This window comes from Neovison vison, chromosome X (genome assembly GCF_020171115.1).
Source record: "Neovison vison isolate M4711 chromosome X, ASM_NN_V1, whole genome shotgun sequence".
Taxonomy (NCBI): domain Eukaryota; kingdom Metazoa; phylum Chordata; class Mammalia; order Carnivora; family Mustelidae; genus Neogale; species Neogale vison.
In genome coordinates this window covers 4580971-4604900 of record NC_058105.1, presented here as the reverse complement: position 1 = coordinate 4604900, position 23930 = coordinate 4580971, and the positions used below count along the sequence as shown (strand labels likewise).

Here is a 23930-nt window from a genome sequence, read left to right as displayed (position 1 = left end):
GGCCCACCAAAGGGAGTGAGCTTTCTTCACACAGAAGCTGCCTAAAACATCCTTTCAGGAGGCTTTTAATGTGACTTCACAAGCTTAGGATGCATTCTAGTTCTTTCGTTTCAGAATTAAAAGAAAAAAAATCCCAGAAATCCTTTAATGGCTGCTTACCTGAACTTGCCCTCACTCTACTCTGTGCTCAGAGAAATAGCTTTCCCTGGGCCTTTCAATGGTTATTTTTATTTTTTCAACTTCTAGCGAGAAGCATTCTTTTGCTTTAGTTCATCAATATAAAAGTAAGACTTAATCAACAATTTAAAGGGTACTTCCTTTCAATACAGTAATTGAGATAATGCAGAGTTTGTAATGGGTCTCTTCCCTCACTCTGAATGTTTTTATGATATCGAAGCAGAGTTCCTGTTCCACTGCTTGGAGAATTCGCTTTGTAGATATTTATAAAGTGGCAAAAGGAGACTATCATACTCTGGAAGAAAATGTATGGACCAGAGACGTAAGAATTTTGAAACAAGGAGAAATGGAAAAAGCAGCTCTTTGTCAGACCCTGGGTCCGCAGTCAGAGAGTTTCCCTTACCAGTGGTGGTGGCAAGTGGGCCTGGGGTCATGAGGGAGGGACTGGAATCAGAAGGAACACTGATGCTCAAGCACAGAAGGGCAGGCATGGAGCCAGGTCACTACAGGGACAGAACTGGTCTTCCAAATATTCCTCTTAGCAGGAATGGCTCTTTGCAGGGGCCTCAGATGCCAAGGGGTCCAGCTCTTTCCCTTTAGAGCTAGAGGAACATGCTCGGTGTTGGGAAGGGACCCCTGTGCCCCACCCAACAGCCCTGCCCCTCCCTGAGTCCCCCTGGGAGCTTGGGACAGCCTCAGAACCCAGTGGGTGCTCTTCCAACTCTGAGCAGAGGAGAAATTGGGGGATTCTGCTGAGCCTTAGATCAGCAGTAGAGTGGATGCTTTTATGTATTTTAGGTCAGGGTGTTTTAGTATTAACATAAAAATCACCATGAAGGCTCAGATAATTGGCTGACTAAGTGCCTTCACATTCTCAACACTATTATGCCTTTGGTTTTATTAAATGACACTTAGTATGTATCAATGAATATTTCATTGGTCTTTCATTACCAAGTGAATCATTGAAAAATCACTGCCGTGGAGTTAACTTTACCCTGCCTCCCTTGAAATGTCACGGTGCTTGCCATCTCATTAACAGATATTTTTATGACCATAATTTGGCTTAAAGATCAAATAGTTGAAGAAATTTGGAATTACATCCCATTAAACTTTTCTTTCTTGCCCTTAGCTGAAACTGGACCGGAATTTTGTGTGCACAAAAATTACTCTAGTCTCAGGACTGACCTTCACTCCTGAGTTGTTGATACAAAATATTTGGGGGGGGTCTCTTAAATAGCTGAGTTTCTGAAAAAGCAATTTTCGTAAGATACTTACTTTCCATTGCCTACCCAGGGAGACGGTATCTGAGCGACTTTTGAGGCATTTTGCTAAAAAAGAGAGAGAGAGAGGGAAATAAGGACATCTATTTTGTGTTTTATTAATTCAGAAACAGATGGAAGTGTGATTTCGAGTACATTAATATTGATTGCAGCGTTTCGGGATGCCTCCTGTTCTGTTCTCAGAGCTGGGATGTTAAGTGCACGTCAGCACACCACGACGCACACTCGATGAAAATAGCTGGGTAGGATAATTAGCGGGCTCCAATCAGGATCATGCAAGTCACTTGATGAAAGATCTTATATACTAAAAGGCCCAGTGAAATCAGACTCAGTTCTCCAAGAAGTGGCTTAATTATCCTCATCTGAAATTTATTCTGCAAAACAAGCTCTTCAGAGTACTGGCAAACCTTTCACCTTTAGCTCCCATGGCAAACTTTTTCCTGGGATGCAACATGGGCTGTAATTTCTGACTTCCCAGGAATGGGCCAGGACTGAACAGAGTGACAGGCAAATCCCTGTTTAGCAATGCCACCGATCCGGGGGTGCATTGCCATGGACCACCGAGGATCCTTTGTCCCTCTGAATGGAACTGGGCTGGTTTCAAAAATGGGCCTCCTGCATTTGAGGGGGCCACACACCTTTAGAACATTCAGCACTGCCTCATTAGGACAGTGGTCCAGCTCACCACAATGACATTACTGGGTCAGAGCCCAAATTGTACAGGACTAGCCCCCCCAACCCCCAGCCTGACTCAGGCTGGCCTTCTCTGGCAAAGACCAATGTTATGTTCCTCCCTGCCTCTTGGGTTGCAGCCCAGCCCCATTTGCAAATGAGGTGCTAGGGAGAGTCAGGCATTTTCAGGAGCCCAGACTGGCAACACTTCTCTGGAGCATGGAGGGAGACCTGCATCTAAGTTGTGTTCTGCAAACTCCAGTTTTTCATCTAAAAGCAGCTCAGCACGCTGCCAGAAGAGTGAGTTATTCAGCATCTGTTTGGCATTTTTACCATGCCCTGAACATCACAATGAACAGGCCAAAGAAGACAGATACTAGAGCTGTGGCTCTCTAAGCATAAGCCCAAGACCAGCAGTGGCAGCAGGATCCCCTAGGAATTCATTACACGTGTCAGCTCTCCAGCCCTGTCCGAGACCTCCAGTAGCGGACTCTGAGAATGGGATCATGGACTCAGAGTTCATGAGCTCCCCAGGGCCTCCAGATGCCCACTCAGTTTCGAGAGCCACCTTTCTGTGGCACAGGTGGAGAGCGGAAATGTAGTGGGGGCGATGGGCAGCTGCTGTATTTGATGCATCACCCCTACATGAGTACCAGCTTCATGGAATTGTGGCCATACCAGGGAGTAGCTGGTGGACGTGCTCTTTCCCCCAGCCCAGTTGGTGTGCTCCTATAGCCATGCCCTGTGCCACTTACTGCACTTGGGAGACCAATGTGAGGGTCATGGTTCAATTCATCTCGGACAACTGCTTTGGTGCAATTTAGCTAAGCAGTCTCATGCACATGGCAGAAATAATAATAATAATAATAATAACAATAATAATAATAAAAATAAATAATCATCCTTTTCCTTTAAGACATGACGAACAGGAGCCTTGAGCCTTCTCAAATCTAAATCATGACCAGTTGTGGGGGGGGGTTGCTGCAAATGAAGCAGAAGCTTCAGGGACCATGAAGTCAGTCAGTGGCCAGTTTTTATCTGGGCTCAGTCCCAAATTTTGTCATTATTTTGCAGTTAAAATTCCTTCTTTCCTTCCTTTCTTTTCTTTTTCTTTCTTTTTCCTTTCCTTCCCTTCCCTTTCCTTTTCTTTCCCTTCCCTTCCTTTTTTGCTTGTGAATTAAAATCTCCAGTTCCCTAGACCATGTGCTAGTTTATTTTGGTAACCAGAGCAATCAGTTGTTTTGGGTTTTTTTTATTATTTAATTAATCAATTAATTAATTAATTTTGATCAGTAGTTTTCAAGTGCAACCACTGCCCTCTAAGGCTACTCATGGCTAAAGGGCTCTTACGGTAATGGCTATCCCCCTAGAGCCCAGGGTGGCTGCAGTGACTTATCCCACTGTTAAGACATTTCTGGGCTGGCTGCTCACTTCACAGGAGACAGGCCATGACCATGGACACAACCTGTGTCCCCTGGTGTGTCCCTACCATGCAAGGTGGGGAAGAAGGCAGCATCATTCCCCTGACTGCAACCAGGAAGATGTTAAGGGTCATTTGGCCAGTCCAGAAGGTAATCAAGGGATCACACTACTACACCTTCTCTCCCAGGAATCAAATCAAACGTGAGCTCTCTGCTGAGCCCCGAGGGAGAGAGGCAGAAGGGCCATGGCCGGCTGGGATGACAGAGGCTAAGCCTGTTGCAGCAACAACCTTGACATTTAATCACATGCTTGCCATGTCTCGTTAGTGATTACGTCCACTCGGTACTTATAAATTATACAAAATAAGGATTACCTTAAAATATTCCATCAGTGATCTGGAGTACTTCATAGCATGGTCCTTCTTCAGCTTGAACATCCGCAAGTAGAGAAGTGATAAACACCTGTAGCTGTGGCGAGGCGGAAAGGATTATGTTAATGTTACAAAAATGCTGATTCACAGGCTGTGCTCCCTCCCTTATAGTTACTGAGAGCCAGAAGTAAAAAAAGGAAAATGCTTCAAAGAGAAGGGGTAAGCATTAAAATCCCATCTTGATAAGGGTATAAATTAGGAGAGTAAATGTTTAGTCAGCAACTGAAGAAATCCATTAGTTATCCTTTAATAGTTTAATGGAAAACAAGAATAATGATCTGAGGTAAGCAGCTTAAGTCGATTTGGAGTTTTCAAATCCTTCTGTGACATTTCAGTTGCTTTCTCGCAACCTCTGTGAGACTTACCATAATACCGCCAGCTTTTTGTCCCCATCCGAAGCCAAGGGGCTTGCAAAGTTCTTCAGTCTCATCGCATACCTTTGAAGAGAAAGGACAAGCTCAAGTGCCATCTGCATGACCCTTCAGAGAGTCTAGAAGTCATTGCTATTCCCATCGCCTGAACGCCTTAGTGCCACATTTGCTCAGGTTGGGAGGAAAATGTAGGTCAGGTGGGCAGGAACACGAGTTCCTGGAAACAAGTGTGAAGTGAAGATCCAAAGAGTGGCGTACAGAAGTCAGCCCTGGATAGGTCAGCTAAATGTGGAGCCCACCTTCTAGGGCAGTGATGTGGAACTACCATAGTGTGGCAAAATCCTCAAAAAGAATGAGCGCTCACCATCCACGACAATGTGGATGGAACTAGAGCGTGTCACGCTAAGTGAACTAAATCAGTCAGCGGAGGACAAATACCGCATGATCTCACTCATATGTGGAATTGAAGAAACAAAACAAACAAGCAAAGGCAGGAAAAAAGGGAGACAAATTCAGAAACAGACTCAACTCTAGAGAACAAACTGATGGTGACTTGGGTGGGGGAGAGCGGAGGGAACCAGGTGATAGGGATTAAGGAGTGCACCTGTTGTGATGAGGACCGGGGGATACATGGAGGTGCTGAATCACTGTATCATACATCTGATAGAACACTGTATGTTAACTAACTGAAATTTAAATAAAAGCAAACAAAAAAAACAAAAAAAAAAACATGCTGGCCACAGACCATCCTGAGGACCACTCTAGCTAACCAGCATGACTGGTCTGCGATGATAGGCAGCCACAGGTGTCCGTCTCAGTTGAGATCATGACAGACAAGGTAAATAATACATGACTCTGTCTGACATAGGAATGGGGAGCCCACAATCACACAGTTAAAAAGGTCTTTTCTAATGGCTCATGTTTTGAAGATATTCCTATAGAAAGTGGTTTTATTTTTTTTTTTTAAGAGGAAGGTCAATTTCACAGCATTTGCCAGTCTAAGAGCCTTTAATTTATGATGCTTGTATATTTTGTCTTTCCATTCTCTTTAATTGTTACCGTTCCACATTGGGGTGATCAAAGGTGGAACGGTTCTCATTTTTTTCTTCTAGCTGAGCACATCCCATTCTAGGCATTTAGACTCTTGAAAATCAATTCATTGCATAAAATCATTGTCTGAGCTTTAATGCAATTTCACAGGTACCTGTGGAGGAATAAGTAATTGAGTTCAGCATTGCAAAAGGAAGCTGGAAGTGTGCGGGCAGACTGGGGTCATTCTTATTTATGAGAAGGTGATGGAGAGCCCGCACCATGGACTCCCCATTTTTAACAACCTCCCCAGAATGCCAGGTGCCCCAGGGCTTGCCCCCTAAGACCGGGCACCCTGTCTCCTGGTTATGGCTCCACTGTTATGAAAGAATATTTTCCAGCAAAAGGACTTGTGAACTGGGTGTGGGTCCATTCTGTTGCCATATTAAGTGAAAGGATTTTTATTATGTAATAAATCAAACTGTCTTTGACAGTTGGATCACTGAAATGTCAAGTCATTGTGATGTCCCATTTGTTTGCACAAATACATTTCTACTGCAGATTCCCAGGGCTCGGAGCTGCTATAATTGCTTGATGAAAGAAAACTGGGCTCTCTCTGTGGCCAGCATACTGCCGGAGAGTGATAAAAATCTCTCCACTACATAGTATGCCACTAAAACCCATGTTCATATTAGTTACCCTCTAATTGCAACAACTTTTGAAGTGAGTGGCTCATGGAACTTCAGTTGCCTCAAGGGACCAGAAGACCTAAATTGTTTTTGCCCATTTTATTCCCAACTGAAATTTTCTTAAATATATATATGTATATTTATATATACATATACATATGAATATATATATACACTCCCATATATATACCCACACATGCTCTACAAAAAATGTGAAATCTGTAAATGTAAACAGAGGGCACACGAAGGGGTGCATGTGAAACTCTGAAAGAAGTCCATGGATTTTGTCAATTTCACTGTCTTGTTTGTGATACTGTTGGGGGAAACTGGGCACGGGGCCAGAGGAACTTCCTTGATCATTTCTTACAACTGCTCAGGAATCAACAATTAAGATAAAGTTTCAAACTATTGACTCTAAAGTGAACGTTCATACATTCTCCCCTGTAAATAATAATGGAAAAAGAAGTGTTTTCTAATGGGAATAAATGTTATTCCAAGATTCGTACTGCATTTTTACCAGAAATGAAATACGATGCTCTGCTTTTGTATCTTTAAGAAATCATGTGTTTTCCTAAAAAAAAAAATGAAGAAGAAAGAAAAATATAGAGAGATGGGAAACACCCATCATTTCACCCTACTGCAGCTGGGATCTCATTTCCCTTCCCGCATGGTGTACAGGCAGAAACATGCTTTTCATGGCCAGAAATGTAGTGTGTATATAATTCTGCAGTTACATAGTCTCCATCGTTGCTGATATTCACTGGCTACAAAGAATTCTGTTGAGTGTACTACAGTGTAATTACTTACTCTTCTGTGATTGATTATTTGGTTTGCTTCTAATTGTGTGCTATAATATATGCCATACAGATAACTTGCTCTACTCTCACAGTTACTTTTTTCAGTACAGGAAATTCACATTTTCAGAAGTTGAATTACTGGCTGAAAAGATATGAATGCTCATTTGTAAAGGTTTTCCTCCATAATGCCAAATTTCCCTCACTTTATAATGATCAGTTTCCATTCCCCCAGCAAAGGTGAGGCCTTTGGTACATGTCTGCATGTGTGTATCTAAACACTAGGTATTAGTTTTTTTTTTTAACTTTCTTACTAATTTAAAAAGTGCCTTAAAAAAGCTAGCATGTTGGATGGATAGAGAACATGAATTTAATCTGTGTTTGTTCACTAATGCTGCCCGTTGGTTTTTAATTTTTGCCAGAAATTTCATCCTGTGCATCTTTGAAAATCACTGGTGGCCTCGAATACACTGAGAAATCAATTTCCTGTTAAAAGCTACAGAATGGCAGTGGTGGCTTTCACAGAGCAGAAAGCAAGTCTGAGATATAGATGCCTTACATGCTTCTCTGAATAGAGGAAAGCCAAAGGTGGTTGCCTGGCAAGGTGAGGCTGCTTTCCTCATAAACCCCCTACTTTAGTGACTTGAACTTCCTCTTCTGATTCTATGGAAGCACAGTTGGTTTTTTTTTTTAAATAATACTTTGCATTCTTTTGATCTTTTGGAAGACGTTGCTGGATAAAAATGCATGCTCAGTGTGTCCAATGTTTGTCTGGAGGTTTAATTACAAGGGTCTCCGATTTGTAACAGTAAAAGCGAGGCCTGGCATTATCAATTAATCGAGCCAGAGGTGACCCGAATAGAAAGGACTTATCAGGTGAGGAACTGCGCACTCAAACAAAAGCAATTATTTAGTCCATCCAGCAAATGATGGTGCTTTTCAATTATTTTACAAATATCTGCACATTGCTGGAAAATACAACAGTGGGCATTTCTTCTCTTTCCGCTTCTTCCAGGAATTTTTCTGATTACTCACAAATTCTATTCCACCAAAATCAAGGGCAGGCCAGGAAATTTCATTTCAAATGCAAATGAGACCAATAATCTGTGCAGTTAATATACTGGTTCCTATTCCCATCTTCTGATTTTTATCCCTCCCCCTTCTACCACCTTGTCTATTTCCTTGAAGTTACAGACACAGGGGAAGTTCATGCATACCTGCTGCCCTTAAGCCAACTTTGTGTAGGAACAGTGGCTCCTCCTTTTTAACAACCAATGCAGAAATTCTGAGAAAACTTGGTTTATAACAGAAATCTTGATAGCGCCACCTTCCTTGAATTATAAAACTGCACTTTGAAAAGGCAAGTGTCAATACCAAATGGTGAAATTATTATACTTTACTTCTACCCACTATGTTTCCATTTTAATTTTATGAATATTGTAAATTATAACACTCATGTTACAACCTCTGAAGGGGATAATTTATAAAAGTAGTATCCATCAATTATAAATTTCCATGACATTAAAAAATGGCAAGAACTAATCATGACTTCTAAGAAGAAGATGCATAAGACAAACCATTAGTAGGAGGAAATGATAGTTTTAAAAAAACATAGCAGCTTCTAATTACGACTGAGATGAGCTTAGGAAGATGGCTGCAGAAAGGCCATTAACCTGAGGAGCTCCACGGTCTCAGAGTACATGGTATAGGGAGACTTGGCTTCTAGAGGGTCACGCTCCATCGCATTGCCACATTCGGTGAAGGACAAGGCTGCATCGGCGTAATTCACGGCTTTGCCAAATTTCTCAAACTAAAACAAGAAGATGACTCGTTAACAGCATATTGCCTCTTTTCTCCCCCAGGTAAAGGAGCAGGTCTCAACCCCAGGGCCATTTTGCAACCCTCCCCCCAGGGAATTGACTAGACAGGGCCTTGGAGCATCCTATGGGCAGAGCTTGCCCTGAAACTCTGCTTTTCATGAGACTCATGGGCAACTTCCCTATACAGTCTATGCGATCACATCAACCCCATCCCCAGGGGAGGAGTAACAAATAGATGCTATTGTCATGAAAAATGTGAAGCTTCCAGTGTGACTGTTGACAAGAATCATATCACTTTCATTGTAAATGATGGCCTGAAATAGTGTGTCAAAAAGCCAAAAAATATAGCACTACTAAATATTTTAGTTTAGTAAAATTTTATTGCAAAAGGTTTTAGCCCCGATAATGGTCATGATTAAACTGACTCAGACATACTGATTTCTTTTTTATGTATAATGAATACTATATATGACACTTTTATAGTGAGTATTTTATAACAGTATTTAATGTTTTCAATTTTTTGATAGCTGGATGTAAGAATTCCACTAATACAAGATTTTATGTGAAAAGAACCAATATAATGCAGATTTAGCTATTTTAATTTTCTTGTATACCTTTTATCAAAATATTTTCTTGCAGCTATGAAGGTTTCAATTCTCAAAATGGCAGAGTAGCTGTTTCTGGAAAAGGATTAAGTACAACTATAAAATGATGAGTTACAGGTCCTACAGAACCACTGTTGTAAATGACTCTTTTTACAATAAATGTTCTGCAGTTTCCTCACTGTGAGCTGTTATGGAAGAATATTGGTTTCAACCACGTTCAAAGCAATTTTATGAAAACCTATGTGTGTGTATGTAAACTATCTCCTCCTTCTCGTGCCTCACCTGATTATTTCCTTAGGTAATCTGGCTCTGACTGCCTTTCTTGTGAGGAAATTCTTCTTTACAACTTGATTTTTCAAAGTGATTTCTCATTCAAAAACCCACAGCAGGAAGGCTTCCTAAAGATCTCCTAGACCAAACCTCTCTCTTTCCAAAAGGAGAGACTGAAAAGTCCAGAGAGACGATTACATGGTCATTGTGCCACTTTGTGGCCAGGTCCTACCCTGGTCCCAGGCCTCAGTTTCCCCATCCATAAACCAAGGGGTTCAAACAACAGGGGGCCTCTGGGTCTGGCACAGACATGAGCCTAGCAAAGATATCTTCCTTTAAATGAGTGTCTCTCAACCTTTGTTTCCATCATTACCACCTCTCTGAACCTGTGGGAGTTATTTGAGGTATTTTTTTCACACACCTCCACCGAAACATAAAGACCAAAAGTATGCTCAGCATCTCTTCATGCCCTGTGGACTGGAGGGTCATGCACCATTCCAATGTCTGACTTTTTTATTTTAACCCCAAAACTGGCTTTTGCCCCCAAGGGGGGTTGGAGTTGCCTCAAATGAAAATGCATTTTCTAAATGGCTTAGACAAAAAGTGATTTTAGGGGTACACATAAAAATAGCCCTGGAAGGTACAGAGTGATGTTGGCTCTTAACTATTTCTCTCTCTCTCTCTCTCTGTGTATATATAGATATAGATATAGATATAGATATAGATATAGATAATCTATATCTATCTATCTGTGGTTCTGATTTTTCTCAGTTCCTCCAAACCTTTCCTACATGGTCCCACTCCATGAGCCCATGAGTCTCTTCAGCATCACCAGTGGAGTGGGTACCCAACCTGCCTTGTCATTTTTGTCTGCTGAAGCAGGGGACAATAGCTTTCAAAGGAGCGCTCCTGCCACAGAAAGGTTAGCCGTAGACAGTACCTGAGCAATTTGGACCACAGTGGGAAAATGACTGTCCAACATTGTGAGCCAGCTAAGTCCTGGAGAGACACACTTCTATGATGGAGGACAGTGGGCTTTTTTTTTTAACATAATGGAGTTGAACTGAGGTGAGGACCCTGAACTGAAGCACTGCCATTCTCTGGGGACAGTAGGGAGTATTAATATCTATGCCTGGGTCCTCATCTCAGAAATTCTGACTCCATCTATCTGGGGTGAGGCTTGGGCATTGGGTTTATTTCAAAGCTTCCTGAGTAATTGTGACATGTGGCTGAGACCCCCATTAGGAGGAGCAATCAAGGCAACTCAACATGCTGAGATCATCGTTGGTCTCGGTGGCCAAGACCCTTGGAGGAAACGGGGCCATGTGTCCTCAGAACTCTGGATGACAGAACTTCATTTCTCTGTGTGGGGTCCTAGCCTGACTGTGGGCCTCACCTGGAAACATGTAATCAGTGCAGCATGGAGCTGCATTCTTTTTCTACACACCTGGGTTTCTCAAAGCCATTTTTTGAGGCCACCTGACCAGCTGTCAACCACTTTGTCTCTGTCTACACCAGCTTTGATTTCCTGAAACCAAAGGGATTTCCCACTTTCTCCAGGGCAGTTTCAAAAGTCATCTCGAATTCACTCGAAAGCCTGCAACAGTATGTGGCATTTAAGTTGGGAAGTTGGGGCAAGGGGAAGAAGAGCGAGAACATGAGTAAGGGCAGGGCAACATGCTGCCAAGAGCTCGGGAATTCTGGTGTAAGGAATGAATCAGCCTCAATCTGCCTATGTCAGCATAGCAATGAGGCAGTTGGACTTATTGATAAGATGACTTCTTTGTTTCCCTTCAAAACATGATACTGGAACGGGAGGGAAGCAGCAAGAGGGGAAAAACCTACCAGTGCGTCAGCTTTGTGCTTCAGCTTCTTAGCCTCTTGCATGTAATAATCAGCATTGTGAACCCTGAAGAAACAAAACAGACTCCTTAAAGTTTCATCTTTTCCCCAAAAGACTGAAGAGCCACAAATAGTTTTGCTATAAATCCATGCCAATACAATGCCTTGGAGAAGGCAGGTGACCGCTAGCATTTGCAGAATAACCAACTTTGAAAGAAGCCCAGAAGTGGGATGTGAAGTGTGTAATGGCCCACTGGGATCCATTATTGGCCCCAGCAACCCAATCATTCCACTGTACGAACATCCCATGGACCCCAATGAACCTAGCTGCTGCTGGCGCTCTGTTCAATCTGAGGGCATGGATAAGAAAGGGGGCCAAGGGGCACCTGGGTGGCTCAGTGGGTTAAGCCTCTGCCTTTGGGTCAGGTCATGATCTCAGAGTCCAGGGATTGAGCCCCGTATCAGGCTCTGTGCTTTCTGGGAAGCCTGCTTTCCCCCATCTCTCTGCCTTCCTCTCTGCCTACTTGTGATCTCTCTCTCTCTCTCTCTCTGTCAAATAAATAAATAAAATACTAAAAAAAAAAGAAAGAAAGAAAGAAAGAAAGGGGGCCAAAGCAACCTAGAATTAAGCACCTGTCTTTGGAAATGGTACCAGAGCTCCATGATCAAAATGGGCCAAAGACATTTCTTGGTGCAGACAGAGGATGTGTGGGGATGAGGGGCCACTGCTGAAGTCTTACTTTGGTGCTAGAAAAGCCATCCTGCATGCACCCATCCCCATGCACCACCCCCACACCATATCTGTGATGATCTGGGAAAACATACGAGTCGTCAAAAGTGAGCTTGGGTCTCCGGACATTGGCGGTGCTGCTGGACAGAAGAGGCAGGGCTGCCCAGGATGCCATCTCCAGGTGACTGCTATCCATGAGGCCTGTAGTGATTGTGGAGGTGATGGTGGAGATGGTTGTGGTAGTGGTTGTGGTAGTGGCTGTGGCCGTGGCAGTTGCAGTGGCTGTGACAGTGGCAGTGACAATGGCAGTAGCAGTGACAGTGGCAGTGGCAATAGCTGTGTTGGTAACCGTAATGGCAGCAGAGCTTGTCTTTTTTGGAGTGTCTCCATCCTGGGGAAAAGGATAGACAGTTGCCATAAGGTTCAGCCTCTTAGAACATCTTTTCACATAGACTTTGAATGTCAAGCACAGTAGAAAACAAGGCAAAAGAAAGATAACAATGCACACAGCTTAAGAATAAACAGGTGACCCTGGTAGATCACCAGCACTTGTTCTAGGATAATACCAATCCATGGAGCTAGTCAGTTGCTGTGATTACATCATTATCTCAACAAGACAGCCATTGGCAGATCTTATAGGAAATGTGGGTGGGGAGAGGAAGAAGGGGGTAGGGAGAGAAAGACAAGAAGGAGGAAGGAGAATGAAGACAGCAAGAGTGAGCATGGGTGGGGGGATAGAGAAAGAGAGGTGACCCTGATATGAAAATTTTTGATAAGGGAACAGCCCAAAAATTTCCATTAGGGTAAATAAGGTACTCCAGTCACTCTGCAGTTCAGTGCAGCAAACCAGGACTTATACCCTGGAACCAAAGCTGAAGCTGCCCTTTTGTTCACTGAGGCCTTGACTGATGTCTGGCTAAGTGAATGTCACATGAATGCCTCCTCATTTTGAAGTCTTGAGATGGTGAAAACTTATTTTGAACAGATCAAAAACTAAATGGGCAAGAGACTTCTGGGTTTCATCCTGAACTGTCACTGCCATGGAAAGAGTGGAATCCAGCCGAAAAAATGTAGGTGGAAAGATCTGTGCTTCTGTGACAGTATATGTGAGACCATGGTACACTTGGCCCTCCCTACCCGGCAATTGTGGCGTGATCTTGACTGTTCTACCTCTGACCATGTTTGCCATGGGACCTCCTCCTTCTTCTGCTTGTCTGAGTTGCTATCTCTCTAAGGTTGATGTCTCCCAAGGTTCATTCCTCAGGTCTCTTCTTTCCTGAGCTTGACAGGATTTGCCAATCCCATTTGTGTTGGCATAGATTGGATAATATCCAGATCACTGCCAAATGGAAACCTCTATCTTACCCTCTCTCTAAAGCTCCAGTTGTGTGGTGATCACCTCTGGCTCATTATCACCAAGATGGCCATTAGCCCATCAAATTGCCCTGAAACCAAATTGATAACAAAACCAGTTCCCTCTTTCTGTTAATGGCAGCAACGGTCTTCCCTTATCACCAAGGCTGGATTTCTCCATGTCAGTAAGGGCACTGTGGTCATCCCCGGGCCAGAAGCATTGGAGCCAGTATACTCCCCACCTTGCCTTCCATCTGAGCTGCTCTGCTTTAATCAGCTTTATATGTTGAAGTGCTGTAAATTCTTCCATTTCAAAAAATGATAATGATCCTAAAACTCTTTTGAAAAGAGCTTCAAAAAAAAAAGTGAATTTCCCTGCTCTATTTCATCTTTAATATCTTCCTTTCCATTACCCTTATCCAATCCATTATAGAGTCCTATTCATTGCATCTCCCCACCATTTCTCAAATCTGTCCCTTCCTGCTCTGAAGCCACCAAGTGTGGGCCCTCGTGGCTTCTGACCGAGACCATCAGCATCCCAGCTGGACCTCTGATCTTGGAGCCAGCTTTACCAATCCATTTTCAATCTGCTGCCGGACCTTCTTCCACAAAGTTCCATGCATTTCACTGCCTTGAATCCAAATGCAAACCCAAGGCTGAGCTCCTTTGCTGGCCTGTGAGGTCCCCCCTAATCTGGCTTCTGCTTTCCTTTTGATCTCCTCCTCCTCATTCCTATAGACCTTCCCCCAGACTGGACACAGCCTGCCTTCTTCAATTTCCTGCTTTGGTTCATGTGCAGTCTTAGAGTTGAAAGAACCTTCCCTTCATTACTTTTCCTTTTTCACCTGGTGAAAATTTGCTCTAATTTTAATTAAAAAAAAAACTGGGGTAAAATACATACAACTGGCTTTTTTCACTCAGCGTCAAGTCCTCAAGGTCCAACCACGTCATAGCACATGTCAGAATGGCCTTCCCTTTTAAGGCTGAAGAATATTTCATTGTATGTACAGATCACATTTTGTTTAACCACACCCCTTCATTTCTAAACTGTCCTCAACTTTTAAGACCCAGCTCAACAAATACCTTCTCCTCCAGGAAAACCACCTATGTCTCCAGCCAGAGGGGTTTTAATCTTCCTTGCCCCTTCAGAGAACTGAAGTCTGTCTTAATCCCTCTCTATGACACCACCCACCAGGCATTTTATATTGTAGTTCTTTGAGCATGTGTCTCATTGTTTACCTCACACTGAGAGCTTTCTGAACACTGGTGCCATCTCTGATTTCTGACATCTCTACCCCACCCCATCCCCCTGCCCCACAGCCTCATGCTCCCAATAATTTGCTGACTGTGTGCACTCATACCTGCCTGACTCAAGAGGGTCAGTTGCGAAATAGAAGCCAAATGTGAACATTCCTTATGTCCATGTAAGTCTATCTTTTCCACTCGACCCTGAATCTTTTGATTATCAAAACCTACAACCAAGAGCTCACTGAAAGAAATGTGGTGAGAGGCTACCCATGTAACAATTGTTGGGATGGATAGGGAGAAAATACTTGACAAATCATCATGGATTTTATTCAACCCAAACACAGAAAAACATTGAAGCCTTCTAAAACTCCAGATTTCCACTGCCAAAGCCAGATGGCCTGGACCAAGCAGTGGAGTCAACCCAAGATGGTCCCACTTGTCTCTATGATCAAGCTATGTGACAAGGACCCCAAAGCACTGCATCCACTATGCACATGACACTGTTGTCAGTCCTGGCACAGATGACTTGAAATGGCTGTGTTCAGTCATGATCATGCAAGTTACATAAATGTGTTCTCCATCCATGTTCAGCCATCTATTGAATCAATAAACGAGACTTCATGCCAAAGTGGAATACAGAAGACTCAGAGAGCACAGGATTGAAAATCCTTTGGGAGCTGGAAGAAGCCTTACAGATCATCTAATCAAATCCACTCATTTTATGGACTCAGAGTGGTTTTGTAATTTGCCCCAGGCCATAGAAAACCTGTTGACGTTTTAACACCATGCACCAAGCCTCCTAACCTCCAGGCTAAGGCAAAAATGTATTTGTCTTCCAGGTTTCAAGTCATTTATGAAAGGAAGTGGCAATGGGTAGTCAGTCATTGGAGCCTCTCATGGGAGACTCCAATGAGTGCCTTAAGGAGGGCAATCCACTTCTAGGTGCTGATGGAACCATATTTATCGGGTTTCCCTAGTAGCTTTTAGTTCTTATAGATATGACTTTGCTGATGCTTGTAAGCATTACCATTGTCACAATCACAACTGTATTAGGCACCTAATTCTTTATGCCAATACACCAGGCATTGTATGAAGAGAATTTCCTAGGTCTGGCGTATGTCCTCCTAAAGCTTGCAAGAGAAAAGAGCACCAGTTGGAGTTTACCATATTAATTACATTCAGTATGAAAAATGGGACTGATAGCATAATTACTGTTTAGAGTAGATGGTTTAATTTCTAACGAGGTCAGCATTTTTAAATGTGAATGCAAATATTGTGTGGGCGCATGCGTGCACACACACACAATTTCATATGGAAAATGACTATTTTACAATAGACCAATTGCTCCATACCAGCGATGAAATTGGCCTAGATATGCATGCCATGCCAGTCATTTCAGATGATGGAGGACTCTACCTTGGAGTCCTTCAAGCTCAGAGGCCTTGTGGCTTTTCATGGAGTGGTAAATGGGCATGTTTGGTCCAGGGTCCACCAGGCTGGCATCAAGACATTTGAAAGCTCATTGATTTTCCCATATTTGCTTTTTAAAAAATTTATTTATTTTCAGCATAACAGTATCATTATTTTTTCACCACACCCAGTGCTCCATGCAATCTGTATTTGCTTTTTTACATTACACTTAAAGGAGACTAGATGCATACAGATGCCACATCTGCACATACATACATTTACATGGAAAAGCAGATGCATTTGTCATTAATATTCACCGGTGACACTTTGCTTGTGGCTTTTGTGCTTTAGGTATCTATACCTGAGACAGACAGAAAGACTGCACAGATGTGAAAAATGATGCAAAGTCTCAATTTTCTATGCTAACAGAGCAGCGGTGCTGAAAATCCAAAGGGCTGGATAATCCTTTAGTTGAGCTTAGAACCACAGCTGTGCAATTTTTACCAACAGATTCACCTATTAAATTCCATCCTTTTGGGTTACTATTTTAAAGACAATTCACACCTGCTGCACTGGGTGCTGGGAAGATGCAACTGTGAGTTCCAGCCCTATTCCAGTGACGTTGGGCAATCTCACCTCATCCACTGGTTCTTTCATTCATTAAATGATCAGTGCTGATGCCATGTGCCCGATCAGTACTTTGTGTGTCTCCACTGCCAAGATATGAAAGTATTAGACCAAAGGATGTCCAAAGCCCCGAGTCTCTGCATAATAATTTGTTGGGAGAAGTAAGACTGGAATGAAAAATTCATCCTACATTAGAACAATCGAGATTTGAAATAATGGAGTGTTTGCGTATTTCTGTACACTGTTCTCTCTGCCTTTTCCTCCCATCCCCCCGGGGGTCACATCTGGTTAGACAAGCTGGGTCAACCTGTTTGTACCTGATGATTATAATACTTCTTCTGAGATGCTTACATTTACGGATATCCCTTTGAAAGTAGCACAGAATTTGCCTTCACTTCTCTTCGGTTTAGTAGAGGTGATCTGTCCGATCATAGGGATGTTCTTGTCTTGACCAAAGGGGCCATTGCTGCCACTGATGTTTCTGCGGCGTGGAGGGTCCTCTGGCAGTGGGGAAAGTGGAGGAGGAAACAGCTTTTCTTCCTTCCTTCTGTTTGCTCTCCTGGATGAACTGTTCCTGTGTACACAAAAAGCATAGAGCGTCACAAAGTTTTGTCTCTCTTCTGTGATTTTTCCCATGATGTGGATACTTTCAATTTAAGTATGATTTTAGTTTATCGTCCTTTAACTATGGTGAAGAAGAGTATATACAAAAATGCATGTAGACACAGATATCTATAAAGAGCTCTAGCTATAAATAAATGCAAATAGATGTATCTAAGAATAAACACATGTCTCTGAAGCAGAACTCCATGATAAATATAACTGTCTAATGGAGGGTGCTATAGTTAATATTTGTAACATTTCAAGATTCCTCTCAATTAGATTTTTTATGGAAAATCCAGTGCAGGCTTTAATCCTATAATTTTTTAGGATGGTTCCTACTTATTTTGCCCTAGGACTTACCTGCATAATAACACAATAAATGGAACAATAAACAATTAGTAGGGGAATATTTTCTTAAGAAATATTATGCTGTACATTACTTAGCTATCAATAACACACTAAATACTTTTGTGACACACTTAAAACCATATGTTCAACATATTCTAGGCCCATACCAAGGTACAAGAAGCCCCTGACCTTACACTGTTATACTGGAGCACTGATGTGCTTCCCTTTATGGAACCCATTTGGAAACTATTTTGTCATATCACCATAAGACATCTGTAGTCCTAGAAGTACTCCCATGCTTTCAGACTGATTTATCTGCCCATTAAATGGGCACCATCAAAGAAACAGAGACTTCAAATAAAACAGAACAACTAAAACCTTATGCTAGCTGCTTAACATGGTAATTGGGTCATGGATTTTCATTTTAGTTACTGTCTTAGCCTAATCAATGAAGATTACTTGAATTTTAATCTTTTCTTAGACAACTAATATGGCACTATGCAGCCATTTACTTTCCATGATTATTGATACAGTTTTCAATAGCAAATTAAGTCAACAAGAATTTATGTTTTCCTCTTGGTCAATTTCAGTCAGTGTCTAGCAATATAGATTTACAATATGTCAAGGCAACAAATCAAAGATGAACAAGCATTCAAGTGGTCTGATTTCCCTGAGATGGTAGAAGTCAATGCAGTCTCCTTGTTCCCCTTCCACTGTGTTGCCCAAGTTTGCCAACTATAATAGCATTTGCTGTCCTCACCAACTTTTGTTTCATAAATGTGGCCCTATGTCCAGTTTTGTGAAGCAGCAAAATATTTAAAAACAGTAACTGTTTTTGCCATTACATTAATTAGTTAAGATTAATAAAAAATATTTGCCAATGGAATTTAAAAATTGCTTTGACATGTAGAACCATTTTAAGATAGCTGTGATGCCCAATAAAAAGGATGGCAAACTGTTGAATTAGGACCCATGTCCACGAGAAAGCTCTGCAGCTATCAGCTCGCATTAAGTATGATCATTACAGAAGCAGTGGACATCAGAGAGATGTCAAGCATTGCTGGAGTGTCTATGGGAGGTGAGTGGTTCATTAGCTACAGCCACTCCTCCACTACTTGAGCTGTGTCTGATTTTCCAATGACCACTACAGTCGTGCTTGGCCTTCCCATCGCCACTGTACACAGAACACCACACACAGTCCAGCACATTCTGTGCAGTGGGCACTGGTCCCCTGGTCCCTTTTCCATCTGTTTGGTAGTGAGCTGGAACCATGGGGCCTTCAATAACTTCCCTGGTGAAGGATAACCAGGGAGCATTTTCTAGAAATAGCTCTATCACCATTATGGCTTCTTATTACAAGAACAGGTTTTGCCACTTGGGCACCTCCTGTAGGTCAGAGGGGGACAGTGGACAAGATAAGTGTGTCACTACCACCACTAAGTGCTTCAGAGGCCCTGCTGATGCTTCAAGCTCCCAAGGGTGTGTGTGTGTGTGTGTGTGTGTGTGTGTGTGTGTGTGTGTGTGTGTGTTGGGAGGCAGGGGTGGGACTCAGCAGGGCCCTCCTGTTAGATGATGGAGAACTGTGGCTGTCATAGTCGTGTGTGGAATTCTTTGTTGGGTTTAGAACATTCATTTAGAAAAGTGAATGTTTACAAATTTCTAAGAATTTGGTTTGGAAGGTCAACAAGGAACAAAGGAGCAGATGGAACTTGAGGAGGGGGTTCCTGGGAGAAAAGCCTTGAGAGGCCAGTCCTGGCTTCATTCTCTCTGTCTGCTCTGGAGATCTTTTCCACAGATCTGGGTTTATTTGATGAGCCTAAGAATCTGGTCCAGGCCCTTCCTGAATGATGAATGCTACTAGGTAAACACTGCTTTTCTAATGACTACAAAAGCAGAAAGACTATAAAGACCATGAGTTAGCAACACCATTTTCTGAAGAACAAACTCAAATTACTAGACATTTACTTAATACTTGATTGTATCTCTTCCATGAGATGGGAGAAGTGGAGGGTCACTGGACTGCTTACAGAGACTAGTGTCAGAGACTAATGGTTGTGGCAACACCTCCTGCCCTGCCCTTTCTTTGTGTCTTTGGGTTGCCTGAACGGGTTGAAGCCTGGAAACTGGGGAGCTATGGCCATAACAGCCATACCATTTCTGTCTGTCTTCCAGGGAAGGAGGAGGGCCATGGAAGGACCATGCTTGATCCCCAGGTAAGGAGATTGCTTCCCCACAGGGATGGATCACTTGGGAGTGAAGAGGTCAGCTTGCCCCACTGGAAGGGTCGTTGGGTCTGAGAACTCCAAGTATGTGAAGGGATGTTTCAGAGTAAAGTCATACCAGATGCATTGTATGAAGAGCCACATCCCCAATCTCCTTTTTATACCAAGTGGATAGAGAGGTAATTGGTCTTTTCCTACCTTTCATCTCCAAACAATATGGATCTCAACAACCACAAGCTGAAAACTTATTTCCGACATCTTATCTGTGGCAGATTGATACCATATCACTGATGTTAAACAGTGCTCTGTGAAATCAATTGTTAGCAGCAGTTAGCCAGATTGTGCCTCTGTTCTGGGCTGCTAATAGGCTCCAAAACTGGTCTTTGATGGAAATATCTCTAATGTTGAATGAATTTATGGTAATAATTATCCAGACGGAATGGTTCCAGTAGCTAACATGACTGTTAGTTAAGTGATACTTCTAAGATGCAAGAACTTGGTCACAATGCTTGGTAGCAACAGATCTCAGGACTTCTCCAGGGAAGGCTGGGGCCATCTGAGTGAAGAGGAGAGGGAGGCCTCCCACCTGACTCTGGCACTAATGGATGCATCCCCAGCCAGCTTTCCCTGACACACCATGGCCCCGAAGGGGTGGGGGGGCAGTTCTCAGATGTCTCCTCTTTGTGGCATCCTCAAACATGTTACTCTCCTGGCCTCTCAGGATGTCAGGATGGACCTACTAGCCCTCAAGCTCTGTCTCTAGGTCATGGAATGGCACCAAAGAGGAAGCAGGAGCTGGGTCATTGTGCAAAGGCTGCTTTCATCACCATCAAAACTGGAAGTGGCCCAGAAGCAGGTGATCTGGGTGCTCTCTTATTTTAATTCCTTCACTTCTTTTACTCTCCCCTTCAGGCTAAAAGGTCACTTTGTCCTAGTTTGGTCCCCACATGAGTTGGGCTAAAGAAAGATTGCTATAGAGCTCATGGAATATGCAAGATTTGGCCGTCTGCATTCCAGCTTTCATCCCACCCTTGGTAGATCAGCTGTCAGGACTGGCTGTTTCCTTACTTGCCATTCCTCTGAAAGAGGACTCTCCCACCCCACCCCACCCCCAAAAGGCTTCCTTTGAGATTTCTGAGGGGTCCAAACAATCGAGGTGTCCTACCAAGACAGGGCAAACTCACTCTTTACTGTGCGGAGGTTTGTGGGGTGGCGCTGGTGAGATGCAAGGGGGCAGCAGGCAGATAGCGGGGGTCTCGTCCAGGCGTTGCTTCTTTTCAGGGATTTTCTCTGCGATCTCTGTTGGCTTTAATGGGAAGAAAAAGACAGAATTTGAAATACATGGCACATGCTGACACTGAAAAACCATGAGCAAGGTAGACAGTTTGCTTCCATTTTAACTTCTGGTTTTGCTTGGGGAGTTAAATGCACATCTTTGCTCAGACAGAAAACAATCAGCCAAGATGCTTGCATTTGAGCAAGTTGAGCTGCACTGTGAACCTCTGATTAAAGATTGGGCGGCACAGGAATCTCTGACCAAAAGCAAAGAGAACTTATCATTTTCAGACTCTTCTTCCATCAATAATGCCCCCACCAATGAGTAGCAGAGAAACTAACACTGCAACTCTAATATGGCATGAGGCTGTGCAAACAGTGTGGGTCTCATGTGTTACATATAAAGGTCACTTAGACAACCAATAACATGCCAAGCAATAAGCCATGTGTAAGACATGCCTGTGCATTGGCTGGTTATGAAGTTACGTCTGTCAACTCAAAGAGGAGTGAAGAGTGAGGGCCAGAGCTCGAACTCACGAGGCCGAGATTGAGGGTTGCCCTTCTGGTGAGAGTTTGTAGCCCTGGAATTCAGTCCTAACCTCCTCCAGGTGAGGTTTCCATGAGTCAGGCCAACCACACAGCTCTGGGACCCAGTAGTCTGGGCAGACTGTGTGTCTGCTAGGAGCAGGGAGCATCAAAGTGTAACTAGGGTGTGGGGATGCTAATGTGTGTCTGGAGAGATTAACAAGGTCCTGGGGGGGGCATGTTGAATGCTTGGGATCACCTGGGTGCCCTGCGGCTGCCAGGGTGGAGACTGTGGGGGTGACCCTGTGAGTCTATGAAAGCCGGGGCAGCTTAAGGAGCCAATGCTAGGGACCGGGTACCCAGGGAAGGCAACTGTCTCCACAGCCTTCTTTTCTTCTCATCGTAATCTCCTATGTGCCATTTCGGATACTCTTCATATTGGCTGCCCAATGCTGACCATTCCTAATACTTCCTCCTAGGTCACATTGAATCCCACATTTCCCATGGAAAGCATCATTGCCCTTCAGAGACTGCACTCCATGGCTGTTAGCCTCTATGCACATGAGGCTTAATATCAAGTTCGCCAACACAGAGCTGCTGCTCATGATCCCTCGGCACACCATGGGGGATGGGAGGACAGCCTACCTTGTGTTTACGCTTGCCCTTCAGGATGGGTTTTTCAGCAGCTGCAGTGGTGGTCTGGCGCTTGGGCTTGGATGCAGGCTCCTTGGGGTCTGGCTTGGCTGGTGTCGCTTGCAGTGAGTGGTGGCCAGGTACTCTAGACAGCAGGTCAAGGTCAATCTTCACCCACAGATTTTTCAGGTTCTCGTGATCTCGTAGTGGGGATAGCTCGGTTTGCATGACAGGGATGGGTGAAAATGCAGGCTCTTCAGTAACGGTGGTTAGGCTGTTGTTGCTACTGTTGCTGACCAAAGAGCTGAGGGTCAAGCTGGCACCACAGACTTCCTTGGATTTGGCGGTATTGCCTCCCGGAGCAATGCAAGGAGGCAGGACCTTGATCTGTAAGGTCTCTTCCTGATCAGTGTTGGAATCGGACGTGGACGAATCCGTTTCAATGAATTCCCGGGACTTGGGCACAATCTTGCCAGGCCCTCTGTACTTCTTTTTCTCGGCAGCCAGGGGAACGTTTGGCCTTGGTTCCTTCCTAGGGACTGGTTTGTGGGCAGTGACTTTGTTGCGGCTTCTTGGTGGGTCAGGAAGCTCCATGCTTTCTTTTTCTTTGGGGGTGCTGCTGATAATATTTGGTTTGGGCCAGGTAAACTCGTCAATGCTGGTGTTCTTCTCGACTTTTTTGGGCTGTTTTTTCCCAATCGTCCTTTGAGAGGCTGTCTCAATAGTTGTCGACAACTTATGCTTCAAAGCCTTGGTTTCTGGCGTTTTCTGGGTTGGCCGTGGACGGACTTTCTCCCTAATAAGACTGAGGAGAGGCCTCTCTTTGGGTTCAGCCAGGATCTGGCTGGGGGTTGTTTTCACTTTGACCTGGACTTCCATTGGCTGGATGATAGGAGGAGGCACAGACACTGTCTCCATGGGTGTTTCATTTTGGCCACAAATAAATGACTTGTTCTGGGATGTCACTTTGTTAAGCCATTTATCCAACTGCCACTTGTTGGTGGAGGGTGGCTCAGGCTGCAGATGAGAAACAACAGCAAGAGTGAATCTCACATCTTGGAAGAATCCAGAAGGAGCCTTAGTACACTGAATGTTGATAAAAGCTGTGGATGTTAAGTGCCCATTCACACATTTAAAGACACACATGGAATCTAAATTCATCAAATTACCCAGAGAGACAAACCAGCCTCGATCTACTTATTGCAACAGGCTTCCACCCCTCTTCTGAAAGCAGTCTCCACTCCAGCCAGGAAGGAAAGAATTATTCACAGAGAGTTTTCCCAGAGGGTGGGCACAGAGGCCTGGCTGGGAAACCTGTTCCCAAAATCCTTTGCTGGGACTCATTGCTCATCCTCTCACCAGGAGGCAGAAGTAATGATTGTGGGTCCTGAAAAGCAATGTGAATGTGCCTCAAGTGTAATTCAACAGGAAAGATTTTCTATTCACAAAAGTCCCAGTGCCTTCTCTATGGTGCTGTAATTCACTGCAAAAAAGGACAAGCCTTTTCTATTTTTACTGAAGGATGAAAAGATTTGACTTCCGCAAAACCACCACA

At 43.6% G+C, this 23930-nt stretch overlaps 1 protein-coding gene across 7 annotated transcripts in view; it reads right to left on the bottom strand.

The window, feature by feature from the left end:
* Positions 1–23930, bottom strand: part of AFF2 (AF4/FMR2 family member 2) — a 465338-nt gene that overhangs the window by 8933 nt on the left and 432475 nt on the right. For all 7 annotated transcript variants that reach the window (XM_044234980.1, XM_044234982.1, XM_044234984.1 and 4 more), the window contains 9 exons: positions 22388–23392; positions 21127–21248; positions 17121–17343; positions 12227–12522; positions 11405–11468; positions 8538–8674; positions 4347–4418; positions 3925–4018; positions 1453–1505 (listed from right to left, as the gene is read on the bottom strand). In XM_044234980.1, the coding sequence (XP_044090915.1) occupies positions 1453–1505; positions 3925–4018; positions 4347–4418; positions 8538–8674; positions 11405–11468; positions 12227–12522; positions 17121–17343; positions 21127–21248; positions 22388–23392 (2066 nt within the window). The remainder of the gene's footprint in view (positions 1–1452; positions 1506–3924; positions 4019–4346; positions 4419–8537; positions 8675–11404; positions 11469–12226; positions 12523–17120; positions 17344–21126; positions 21249–22387; positions 23393–23930) is intronic.